This window comes from Anas platyrhynchos, chromosome 5, assembly GCF_047663525.1.
Source record: "Anas platyrhynchos isolate ZD024472 breed Pekin duck chromosome 5, IASCAAS_PekinDuck_T2T, whole genome shotgun sequence".
Taxonomy (NCBI): domain Eukaryota; kingdom Metazoa; phylum Chordata; class Aves; order Anseriformes; family Anatidae; genus Anas; species Anas platyrhynchos.
The window spans coordinates 33,380,083-33,393,229 of NC_092591.1; the positions used below are offsets into that span (position 1 = coordinate 33,380,083).

The 13,147-nt window shown below is 37.4% G+C and overlaps 1 protein-coding gene across 2 annotated transcripts; it reads left to right on the forward strand.

The window, feature by feature from the left end:
• The first annotated feature begins 5 nt into the window (after positions 1–5).
• On the forward strand, positions 6–12,500 carry NUSAP1 (nucleolar and spindle associated protein 1). Of its 2 annotated transcripts, XM_038179342.2 has the most exons (12): positions 6–194; positions 1,412–1,477; positions 2,539–2,724; positions 3,755–3,929; positions 5,511–5,600; positions 6,268–6,380; positions 6,914–6,979; positions 7,173–7,360; positions 9,246–9,421; positions 10,236–10,346; positions 10,905–11,016; positions 11,474–12,500. In XM_038179342.2, exons 1-12 carry the CDS (start codon positions 102–104, stop codon positions 11,559–11,561), a joined length of 1,464 nt encoding a protein of 487 aa, XP_038035270.1. In that variant the 5' UTR covers positions 6–101; the 3' UTR covers positions 11,562–12,500. The 2 variants fall into 2 exon arrangements, with proteins under 2 accessions (XP_038035270.1, XP_027313909.1); XM_027458108.3 differs by lacking the exon at positions 6,914–6,979 and having other exon boundaries at positions 8–194.
• Positions 12,501–13,147: the final 647 nt, after the last annotated feature.

Sequence of the window (13,147 nt, forward strand, 5' to 3'; positions counted from 1 at the left end):
CAATGGCGGCGCGCGGAGGGCGAGTTCGAACGGCGTGGGCGGGGCGTGGGCGGCGGTTGAGCGCGAGATTCGAAGTGTGGCGGTTGAGGGCCGCGACCGCCATGGCGCTCCCCGCGCTGCAGCACCTCGAGTCCCTCAAATACGCGGAGCTCCAGCAGCTCGCCAAGGCTGTCGGCCTCAAGGCCAACCTCCGGGTGAGGCGGGGGGCGCCGCACGGCTGGGGTGGGGGGGCTGAGCCGCGGGTGTAGGCGAGGGGCGGGCAGGGGCAGCGCTGAGGGGGCTGGGGGGGGGACGGTTGGTGCCTCCTAAGCTTCGTGAGGCGGCGGTGCCCCGCCTGAGGGGTGTTTGGCAGTGCTGTCGTTAATACTCGTCAGCTTTCGGTTGGCTCTGACGTATTTGGGCAATAAGTCTCTGGAGGTCGCTCCCCGCTGAGCTGTTCTGTTGTTGTTGTTGAATGTACGCGAGTGGTGCGGTGTGTGCAGGGTGAGCAAGGCACGGGCAGCTCCTGCCGAAGCTTGGTGCGATTTTAATTCCTGCTCAGCTGGGCAGCGCTGCTGAAACGGGCTCGTTCAGCTGTGAACGGTTACCTCTCCTTTTGCTCAGATGGAGCAGAAGGAACCCGGCCAGGGAGACTTGTCTTTGTGCCCCCGTGGAAAATACACGTTGCATGTTTACCTGGGGTCTTAAATACGCTCTTCAATTAGAATTGTCGAATCTTAGGACATCTTAAGTTGGAAGGAACCCCAAGGAATATCGAATTCACTTCCTGGCTGGAGGAGAACCACCCAAAAATCAGACCACGTGTCTGAGACTGTTGTCCAAACAGTTCTTGTACCTGGTGGGTGTGGTGCCATGATCACTGCTCTGAGGAGCCTGTTCTGGTGCCCAACCACCCTCTTGGTGAAGATTTTCCTTATATCCACCCTGACCCTCCCCTTCCCAGCTCCATGCCGTTCCCTCGGGTCCTGTTGCTGTCATGAGAGCAGAGCTCAGCGCCTGCCCCTCTGCTCCCCTCGTGAGGGAGCTGCAGGCTGTCAGGAAGCCTCCCCTCAGCCTCCGCTGTCCTAGGTTCAACAAGCCTAGTGACTTCAGCTGCTCCTACATTTTGCCATTTAGACCCTTCACTGCCTTTGTAGCCCTCCTTTGGACACTAATAGTTTTACGTCTTTCTTATATTGTGTTACTCATACACGCACACAATACTCAAAGAGAGGCTTTGAGTAGAGCCAAAGAGAGAGAGCAGAGTGAGACAGTTGCTTCCCTCCAAGCATGCCTTAAGCATTCTCTTGGATTCAGCAAATATTCTATTTATTTGTAGGATTGGTTTGTAGACACTAGTTGGGTTTATGCAGTTCTTGTTTGGTGACTTAATGCAATGCTTGGTTTGTTTGTTGTTTTGATTTCTCTTCAGGGAGACAAACTGTTGAAAGCACTGAAGCAACACTTTCAAGGAATAAAAGAAGAAAGTGAAAATACGGTAATAGATGATAAAACAGCCATTCTTTTTCAGAAAGAAAGATTTAACTTTGTAACTAGTCTAGCACAGCATATAATGAACATTGGTTTTAGCATGATGCAAATGGTAATAAAAAAACCCCTTCTTTTTAAATAGTGCCTTTAGTTTAATGCGCTTGCACTGCTAGAAACAGCTGTGCGAATACTTGAAGTGGCCTACTATATGGCTGAAAGCTGGCTCCCTTCCAGCTGTTAATTTAATGATGTATTTTCTAGCCCTTCCACCTGTTAAAATTAACAAGGTATTTTTAGCATGCATACAAAATTATTCCCTATGAACAGTAATGTTTACATTCCATTGAATGAATCTTAATTTTTCCTGTTTATCTCCAGACACTAGTCCTTTCATTTAGGCATGCAAAATGAATTAAAATACTTACATGCTGTACTGACTAATCTCAAAGCATTTTATATATACTACAGTTTACTTACGTTGACATAACAAAAGCAATACAACTGTGATGTTTACTTTCCATGTATTGTTTTTTTCAAGATTTCTGTGAACTAAATTATTTCATTGTGTGTTTTTTTTTTTTTTTACTTTTGGTTAAAGAAGTTGGTAACCACTTCTTCTAAACTAACTATTTTTAAATATTTCACTTATAACTTGCCTCTAAAAATCGTGAGGAGATGGTGTAATCTTAGCTTATTTTTAACTAGCATGGAAAAGTCTCCCTCTTACCTCACCCTCTTTCCTCTCCTTATGTGTGTACCTTTTTATGTGATAATCTTTACAAAATTGGGAAGGGCTGCCGCGTCATTTCAGTCAGTCTCAAATATTATTTGTTTTTATTTTTTATAGTCTCTGACTGAAAAGAAATACAGTTTCATTCTGTAGCATTTTAAGGCTGTAAAACAGCTGGTGTTAAGGAATTTAGATACTGCCCTTTTTCTAATTACAGTGCTACTTAAATGTGTACTACTGTGTGAAATGCGTTTTCCAATGGTAATGTTGAAGCTGTCTCTTTGGAATATCTGATGTATATCAGATATGTTACAAGTCATGGTACTTCTCTGATACAGGATGCTGAAAAAAGTGCATCTGCTTCCATGAACACTGAATTGAGCTGTCAGAAAGAATTTAAACCTGATCCAGTGTGTTTTGTCACAAAAAGATCTAAAGAAAAGAAAGCAACCAGAAAAAAGAAGAACTCCAGTGAGGAAATTAAAACCAAGGAAGAAACTACAGGGCTCTCTGCTGAGAAAGAGGTGACTTGTATTGCATGGCTTTGTGTGTGTTTGTGTGGGTGTTCCCAGTAAATGATAAGTGAAGCATGCTTGTTTCATTCTACTACCATATTAATAGGTAACACCTGAGATTTTGTATGCAGATGTACTAGTGCTATTAGATTAATTTAGTCTACCATGTGCTATTCCATAACAAACAGAGATAACTTATGTCATTAGTACAAGAAAATAAATTAAATTCCTCAGAGAGATACCATCCCAAACACTGGATGTAGGATTGCTTTCACTGGTTCATCATGGTTTCTGTCTGAACATTAGACTGCTTGCACAATTTATCTAAAATGAAGCACTTGGCATTTTTTGATATAGAAAAGATTCACAGAAACTGGATGATTGCCCAAACCTTTTTTTTTATTCTCGTGGCTGTCAGTGTTTTAATGCAAGTGTATGTATATATATATTTGTGGGTTGTATGACTGATGGAGGAGAGATTTCAGGGTGATATGGGGATAGAATTATTTTTCTCTAGTATAATGTGCAAGTGGTGGGTGAGCTCTGAACTATGTGAAAAACATAACAGTACAGTTAGAGGGAAATGGGAAAATGAGAGGTGTTAATCTTTCAGCAGCATGTCTAAATAAGCAAAACCGTGCAGTAACCAAAGTTACAGAAATAAAAAGCAACATAGCCAGTGAATTTATTTTTACTTGCAGATAGTTGTACTTTGTCAACAGAGGCAATTTATGCTAAAATGTTAGAACTGTGTGGGTAAAAGCTTTCTAATATAGATCTGTTTGTGCAATAACAGAATAAGTATTTCCTAGGTTAATTCAGGTTGGACTTCAGAAAGCCTCTTGCTCTATCTTCCCCTGAAAGCAGGGTCAGCTATAAAGTTGGGGCTTTATCTAATCCAGTCTTGTAAACTTCTCAGGATGGAGACTATACAACTTCTCTGTGCAGCTTATTCCACTAACCAACTGCTCTTAGAATGAAATCTTTTCCTTATATCCACTTGTAACAAACAGTTTAAGTGAAGTATGCTTAACTGCAGGAACATTCTGAAATGAAAGAAAATGAAGTGCCCCATGGTGAGCAAGAAAAGGGACAGATGGTATTCCAAAATGAGGAACCAGTAATTAAAAAGAGAGCTATTGAGAATCCAGGGATGGCTACTGGGGAGAAGGAACAACCAGAGAAGACTTCTACTAAAGGTACTAGAGAGGAATGTGAGTAATAACTTCCATAAATGTAACTTTAGTCATTCATAGTAATTCAAATACATTTGCTGGTTATTTTGTTGTCTGCAAAGATTTTCTTTGGTGACATTTCTGGTGATCTGAACCTTTTTGAGGATGCCAGAGAAGAATCTGACATTTGGGCCTGTTTATTTAACACATCATAAAACAACTCCACAAACTCTCCAGTCTGGTAGTTCTGCTAATTTTGACTTTGGAAATCTGGACCAATTAAATATTTTCAGTTAAGGCGTTCTTGATGGTCTGAGTGTATCTAATTCTTGTACTTTGTTTAGGATCTGTGCTTTCTGGAATACCCTTAAGATGCCACTTTTTAAAGGAACTGAGTAGCAAGAAGGGGAGAGTTCCCTTCCTTGTGCTTCCTTCTTTTTCTACTCACAAATGGGTTTTATCACTTTCTTTGTGGGAGTAATATGGGTATTAAAAGGCATAAAGACAGCCCTTATTAGTTTGTTTGCCAAACGTTATCTGTGTGTGTTATGGTGGACCACTTTTATATCTGGTAGCTTTTTTAGACCTTCAAACGTGATGCTGACAAAATATGGACTCATTTCCCGCTCTTTTGTGCATGCAGCTGACCTGAAGAAGAAATAAGCGTCTTCCCAATTTTATTTGACATATTCACAATAAATTTTCAGATACATGCCATTATTTTCTCCTGTTAGACTAGATGTAAATAGTCATTGAGATGTATTAAGGATAACATAACCTTGCTGTTCAATAGTACTTAAAGAACATTCTTACTGGAGGCTATTTCTAAAGCAGTTTAAAAATTACAGAAATGAGAGTTTTCAATTAAGTTTCTTATAAAAGCAGATGCAATAAAATGTGTAGAGGATGCTTTGGCTGAGGCAACATTATAATGAATTTGACCCTGACATTTGGTATAGTGCCTGTCTCTTCCCATAACCATAAGTATCCATATTGCTTTGACTTTTTTTTTAACAGTAATTTCAGACAGCAAGAGAGCTGTGTAACAGAAAAATACTATTGCTACATTTAGTACAGTTTTCTGTATGTTGGCTTTATGGTGTGTTTATGCTAAAAAGCAAGCTACAGGCAAGATTAAAAAAAATAAAATAAAGCAGACCTGAGGGCAGAGATAATCAAAATAGCTTAGGTTCTTGTGCCTATATTTAAGGCAATGTCAGAAAAGCTGGTCAAAATATGTTTATTTTTACAGGTATAAAAACTTCAAATATTAGGCTCTAAATATTTTTAGATAAAAGACCAGTGGGTTGTACTTGTTTACCACAAGCAGAGTTTGCTTGTTAACTCCTTCTGTAAAATACTTTACTACTGAAAGTACTGTCAGGCTATTTTCTGTCAGACTCATTCTGGGTTTGTAGTATGTCATGACATGTTGTTACTGACATATGATTTAAAAAGCTTTTGAGAGTCTTAGGATGTACCTATTCCAATTGAGATTGTGATTTCTAAAAACCTAAAGCTGCTCTGAGGAGGTAAGGTATATTATGGAACCAAGGTTTTAAAGATATTTAAAGTATTTCCTATTAGTTCTAATCATTATGTCTAATCTTATTGTGCCAGGTGATATTCATCCTGTGGGAGGGAAGATCCCTATACATGTAGGCCGCGCATCGAGGTCTGGGAAAACAGGAATGAAAGCTACTACACCAAGTAAGAGAGTCTACCACCTTTGTAAATAGAACATATTGCCTCTGTGTGAAGGGAGACTTGACTTACGGGTTTTACAAACCAGACTTCCATTTTTTGCTTGAACCAAGAGACCACCTTCTCTTTAAAAAGCGAACAAATGAAAATGCCAGAAGGTTACGTGGAGGTACAGCTTCCCACTTGTAAATTCACAGCAGTAAATGATTTAAGTATAGGTTATAAAACTGGCTTATGGAGTGCTTTGGTGTCTTCTGGATATTATACTTGCATTCACAGTTTTCATAACAAAGAGTAGGAAGACATGCTATGACGCCTGCATATTTAGTTCTCATTTTATAGTAATATCGCAAGTGTAGCATTTATAAGTTAGCTCACTTTCATTACTTCATAAAACACTATAAAAAACATTAACTTAAAATGGTTGGATTACTAGAAAATTGAAGCTTTGGGCTTTCTTCCTTTGTAGAATTCTCTAGAGCAGGTACCACGTAACTATGTAGTTGAAGTAGATGCTGTCTGCACTGTTTAGGTACCTGTGGGTACACAGACTTAGAGGGATACTTTTTGGAGAGAAGTTGTAACAATAAGTGTTGCAAGCTTTTTCTGTTAGGTAGCAAGTTTCCTTAGGAGCTTGTCAGATGTATGACTTATTATTTTTGGAATTTCTTAGACTTTAAGAAGTTACATGAGGCTCACTTCAAGAAAATGGAGTCTATTGCTGACTACATTGAGAGGAAGAAAAAAATGATTGAAAACTGCAGCAGTTCACTCAATGAAGTCAAGGTAAGTGCTAACAGGACAGACATCCATTGTTCCTGTATTTGTTTTTTTCCAGAAAATCTAAAAATTCCTTCAGGGTCTCTAGAGCAGTAAGAAGCAGGTTATGTATGCATGCAGTGGAATATCACAGCATCAGTGAGACTTGAATTGGAGTCCTATATAAGTAGTTCTATATACTTATTTGCATATAAGTTCAATAGCGATGTTTTTAGTATTAAAGTGTATGTTAATGGTGTATGGTTATAAATGGTTGTAGAAACCAATAAACAACTTTTGTTAACAAGTGTGAATTGCTGCAGAACTAAAGGTGATGGATTGTTCTTCAAAAAACAGGGATTTTTCAGTTCTTACACATGAAAACTACAAAGGGGCCTATTCCAGGATGTGGCAGATACTATAAGAGCAACTACAATGTATCAGTGAATACCAGTGTATAGATCAAAATGTAACACTGAAACTCCTGAAAGTTGTGTTTCTCTTTTCTGTGGCATATGTTGTATGCTTAATGCGTGCTTCAGACCAATTATTTTTGGCAGGTGCTGGCCAAAAAATCTAATCTTTTAAGGGCATCAGAAAAAGGCCTTCCACATAACAATTCTAAGGTATATGTTTTCAAACCACTTTAATAATATAAAAAACTGTGTGTCAAATGTCTTTCCCTTTCCCACCCTTCCCACTTTAAAAGCATAAGAGACTGTATGCTTCTGATTCATTGTGTATTTTCCCTTCCTCTTAGATATATTCCTGACTAAACGTTTAATGGAGTATGTTAACTTGTGATTTGCTTTTCCCTAGAAACGTACTGCTGGCAAAACATTCTTATTCAGCCCAAATCCAGAAAGAGGTAGATTGTCTGCCACCTGCACTCCCAGTAACCCGCGACGCTCACCACGCAGTTTGCTGAACACTGCAAGTCAAAGTATTTTATCTAGGAAATCTTCATTTAATCCTTCAGTCCTCTCCACAACCAAAATGAATGTCAGGTAAAAAGAACAAACCCAAGTTATCAGTGAGCAATTTCATATGATACACTTATTTTAATAATAAACATTGACTGTGATTTGACTACTATATTTTTGTTCCAAACATGACCTACACAAGATTAATTCTGATTTCTACCTTTCTGCCTAACTTTAGGGCTGGTTTAAACTTTATTATATTAATATTATTTTGATTCTTCATCTTGATACCTGTTGATCAGAGTAGGGCCTCATCTTGTAATCAACTAACATAAGCAGATTGGTTCCCATCTGCTAGAAGCAAACTGACACCAGAAAGTCACGATTAATTGCTAAATGAATGAGCTCATACTTGATGCTATTATATTGGATCTCATTTCCTTTTAAAATGTTACACACTTCATTATTCCTACACATTAATCTAATACACAATTATGTTAATGTCTTCTGATTTTTTGTTATCAATAAACATTATTAGCTTATTACTAATAAGCTAATAAGTCTTGAACAAAAAAAAAAAAAGGAATTGAAAGCAAAGTCCTTAATGGTATTCTATTGAGAAATGTTCTTTTGCCCAGTTTTCTCTCAGTGAAAGTCATTCTATCTACTATTTTCTTTGCCAGTTACTAACTGTTGATACTGGCTTTCCCCCTACCTGACTTTTCACAATAGCTGAAGTTCAGATTTAGATATTCTAAATTTTAACCTTGTCCTTCTCACCCTGCTAATAGTATCAGGTTAATCTTGTGTCTCCGTTGCATTACTTTGCATTTTTCTGATAACACTTACTTCTTAACACTTGTGTGCCAAGTTTATAGTTGCTGGGACACTTTTTGTCTCTGAAAAAAGGATTTATTTTTTTTGGTTTCTCCCTTCTGCCCTATATGTCAGTACAACTAATAAATAATATAAATAACTATGAGACCTCTAATCTTTCCATGATAGTTCTTTTGCTTCTTGGAGATCAAGACTGAGAGTCCTTTTGCAATAGAATAGAAGAGTCCTTCATTCTTGCTGGCTTTATTTCTATTTTGTATGTGACAATTTTGATTTCCATGGTTTCCTTCTATTAATCCAATCTTGTTCTCTGTTGAAAAATGATAGTGTAATCATCAAGTGAAAACAATATTCTACCTTTTAGTAATTGCTTACTTTTTTCCACTGTAGCCCTACTTGATTCTTTAGCATTATGTAAAATGTAACAATGCTTTCAGAACTTCCATTTCATTTGTCCAAAAATATGCTGTGCTAGATCTTGCAAGCTACACTTCATCCATAAACTTCCTAGCCCTCAAAATATAGGTCTTAATAATAAACTTTTGCAAGATATGGAAAAAGCAGCGCTTTCAGCTCAGTAATGTTATTGATGAGACTTATTAATTCATGCAAGCTTTTGAGTTTTCTTTCACATGCTCACACATTAAGAAGTGTGTATTTACACACACAGACAGCATACATGTGTCTTGGTATACAGGTAGCTTGTGTTTTGACTAGAATTTTTCTCCTCATGGATCTAGAGTTCTGTTTAGTTATTTTTTTAACTTCTGAATTTGAAAACTCAAATTAATAATGTTTATAAATCATAGTGTTTTACTAGGGAAACTAAAGATTAAGTAAGCTGCATAGGCTGGTAAAGAGATCTAGCTTATTGCACTCAAATACTTTTTCTCTCCAAAACAAGTTAGCTATAATAGCTGTAAGTCATAGTAAGAATTTTAATGTTGGATCACAAGCTGAGAATCGTCAACAAAGGTATTTTTAGTGTAATTTGTGTTAGCTGTGAACATCTTATATATAGAAAAACTTCCAACATATAAAATGCATCTTCTACTCCTTTTGTGTTCTGTAATATGGCTTACTTTCCTTGTAGGTGACTAATTTTTGTCCTTACACTTCTGATAACTTTCAGGTTCTCAGAAGCCACAAAAGATAATGAGCATAAGCGCTCTCTTACCAAGACTCCATCTAGAATGTCTCCATACTTAAACGAATTCTGCACACCTGATAGCCAGAAGAGCTGCAAACGCCTAAGTACGAAAAGCAGCAAGAGGGATACAAGAAATAATGATCTGGCTGCATCAAAGGGTAAAGTGGATGGCGATTTTGTTTTTTGCATGAAGACTTATTTGTACTGAATGGTTATATAATTCTTATAGCACAATATAATGTAGGTCCGTGTTTTAATTTCAATCTCTAATTTATGACTGATTCTTCAGAAACTGCAGCAGTTTATTTCCTTCAGTTTCCAGTATTTAAATTTAAATGTTTAGCTGCTAAAATCTAAACAGGTAGTAAGCATAAAGACTTTGAATACCTAGCTACCTACAGAAAAGCCTGTGGGGGATAGAAAAAGTTCTGGACCTTTATGGATCACATAGGAAAAGGTTGACATAACTCATATGGGGAGATTCCTATGGTGGGAGGTGTTTCTGATGCCTTTTCAAAGGTCTCATTCTCCTTGTGGGATAGGTTTGCACCAGTTATCTAGCTGTGTTTTAGGACAACCTGATATTATCAGCCTCAGCAACCTTAATTAGGTCAGGATTCAGAACCCTGTATGTAGGAAAGAGGAATTCTTCTGATCATTAGTACTCTGCACCACCACAGCTCTGCTAACAGTTGATATGATATCCTGGCATCACCAGGTACATCAACTCCAAGTTCTTGACCTCTGCTACCTATCTTGCTATATGATAATTTTGGTATTTTTTGGGGTGGCAGGTCCAGTGAGCTGCATCTGTACAATATTGATTTCAGTGGTAGCAGAAGGTAGCATTTAATGGCTCTTTGGTCTTGAGAGTTGTACCATGGTCCTCACTGATCTATTTACGTAGCAAGTTGGAAAGTATGTTCTTGCTACTACAATTAATAAGTACAACAATTCAATGTTTTTTTGTAGTTGTTACCCCCTTCAAGTTTGGAGCTCACTCTGCAGAGCCTACAAGCACAAAGAAGACATTTGATCTCAAAGCAAGTCTCTCAAGGCCACTTCGTTATCAACCACATAAAGGTACAGTGATCCTTTATTGGTCATATTACTTATTAAATGCTCATAAAAATAAGGCACTGAGCTACTTTGCTACATCATGTTGTGTATTCATCTTTTATTTATTTTCCCTGTCCCTTTTTCTTGAGATTCCCAAGTAGTTTTTGGGCTGTTGTTAAATTTCTACATGATGCATGCTTTGAGAGCCTCATTACTGAAAAATATCTCAATGAACAAAATCTCATGAATACAGAAATAAATGTCCATGTATTGCACTGAATATGAGTATGCACAAAGAATTTGAGATTAAAAACCTTATTGTGTAAAGGATCATTTCTTTATTAAAAGTGCATATTTGTGGGAGAAGCAAAGCATCTGAAATGTTCTTCGTGTAATTACTGTTACCTGGAAAACTACTCATAAGAAATGGGCTGCTGAAACTAATAATACAACTGAAGAGGCATTTTGTCGTGCAGGCAGACAGCAAAGAACAAGCTAGCTAGTATAAAATTCACAGTAAGTTAAGCACATAAGTACTAAACTGTAGTAATTCAGTAACCTGTCTTTGCCTCTGACTTGTAGGACGATTAAAACCTTGGGGAGAAAGCAAAGAAAATACTGTTATAAATAAGTCTGTCAGTAGCAACGTCTCTTCACGTAAGAAAGATTACAAACAGCCACGTCTCCAGACAAGGTTAGTATAACATTAGCTCTTTATGAATAGTGTTATTTAAAATAATGTGATAGCTCGCTTTTTTAGTATTAACATGTACAGTTCACAAAAGAATACTTCTGTATTCACTTTGGCCTCCAGTACCTGTCCAGTAACACAAAGGCCAAGAAAGATGCAACTGTGAATCTGATAGACTTTTATTCTATGAGACCTTCCAATTCTAGCATTTGGATACTTGCCTTAATCTCAAAAGAGAATGAATATTGACAAGCTGTGACCTTGAATGTTAGACCTGTACATCTAAGCAGAAGTACTAGTCTGTTCAGATTTGATTGAAAATGGAACTGTTGCGCATGGTTAATGTGGCATATTGGTTAAATAGATGTCAAGCCTTGGTCACCTTCATATTCCTTGGGTTGCTTGTGTCTCTGCCTTTAACATAACTTGATATGGTCTCATTCTTTTTTTTTTTCTTCAGGGAAGAAAGGCGGGAGAAGCATGAGCAGGAGAGAAAAAAGAAAAAGGCTCAGGTTCTTGGAAACCGTAGAGGATTATCTGTAGGTTAAAAAGAATCAGAAAAAGGCTGGATCTGACTGTAAATACTGTCCCTCTCATGTAAATATTTGTACTGTCTGTACTTTAGAGTATAGGTCAGGTTGCTTATTAGTTAGTAGAATCCAGAGAGCTTTGAATGAGACCTTACAATGCATCTGAGCATAAGGCTTTCATGATCAACTTCTCCAATGAGATGAGAACCTAATAATACTTTAATGTAAATAACTCCCTTAACTAAAAAAATGTTAAAGCAGAAAATATAAGTGGAAAAGAGATGCTCAAGGAGCCTCCTTGTGATTCAGTATAGACTTCTCCACCAGGATGCATTTATCACCCACTGGAGTGTATGCTTTGAATTGCAAATGTTAAAATGTTCCACTGGTAAATTGAAGGAGGTATCTGCATGCCCTGTTCTCCAAATCAATCTTTAAATCCTGTAGCAACTGGAAGAGCCAGTTGTTCTGTATTCCTAACTGCAGCTCCGTGAAATAGTAGGGAACTTCTAGAAGAAAAGTATTAATGCTTTCTGGAAAGCTACAAAGCTTACAACATAGCATAGTTGTGAAATACCCTTTTTTAAAAAAGGGTTGTAATCAAGAAGTGGCTTTACAAGTTAACAGCTCTGTGCTTTGAACAGTTAAGTTTAGTTTTGTTCCTTTCTATGGTAAATAGCAGATGTTATTTTTTTTGTTCTCTATGATGCTTAAAGGATGTGAATGTAGTGCTGAAGAATGCTCAATGCCTTGTATTCAAAAACTGATGTTACAAAAAAAAACAGAAGCTGTCTGGATTTGTTATGGATGAAACAGTGACTGGAAACGTAATGTAGCAGTTGTAATCTCAGCTATTCTAGTGAGCAAATACTGAAATGAATTTAGTATTGTCATATGCTGAAATGTCAAGCTCATTTTTTATAAAGTTAATGGGGGAAATAAATATTTTGTACATATCTTGATAGTTACGTGATCTACTGTGTATAACTACCTCCTCCATGTAGCATGTTTTGTTCACATTTTTCTTTATTACTCAGTCTCTCTTTCTGTAAGTGACTAGTTTTCCTTACTGATTTGCCTGCCTACCCCTTCTTGAATGCATGTGTCTGATACCTTTAGAAAGGATGAATGTTACCATTCTTCTGCTCTTAAATGATCTAATTCTGTGCAAGAGGAAAAGGATAGTACAAGACAGCTTCAACTTGCTTATTTGTGGTCTCTTCCACATACAGTATAGCTATGTTCAGCATTTTTAAGGTACATTTAAGTAACAACGAAACTCTGAAGGATGTCAAAGCTTTGATTGGGCTGTTTGTGACATCTAAAACAACAATTGAGCAATTGTTCTTTAAGAGTTATTGAAAGTTACTGAAAACCAGACTTCTCAAAAATGTTTTACAATACACATCAGAAAAACATCATCTGCCTAATCCCCAGTAATGGTGCTAATCAAGCTAAGGTATGAGTTTGCAGGCAACAAACACTAACAGGGACTTCCCCTCAAACCACCATTGGAGTTTTCAGTGTTGTAGAGCTAAAGGCATAAGGCTATCATCAACGGCTCTAAAATAAGAGCTAAATCCAGTTCATAGCTACTCTTTCAA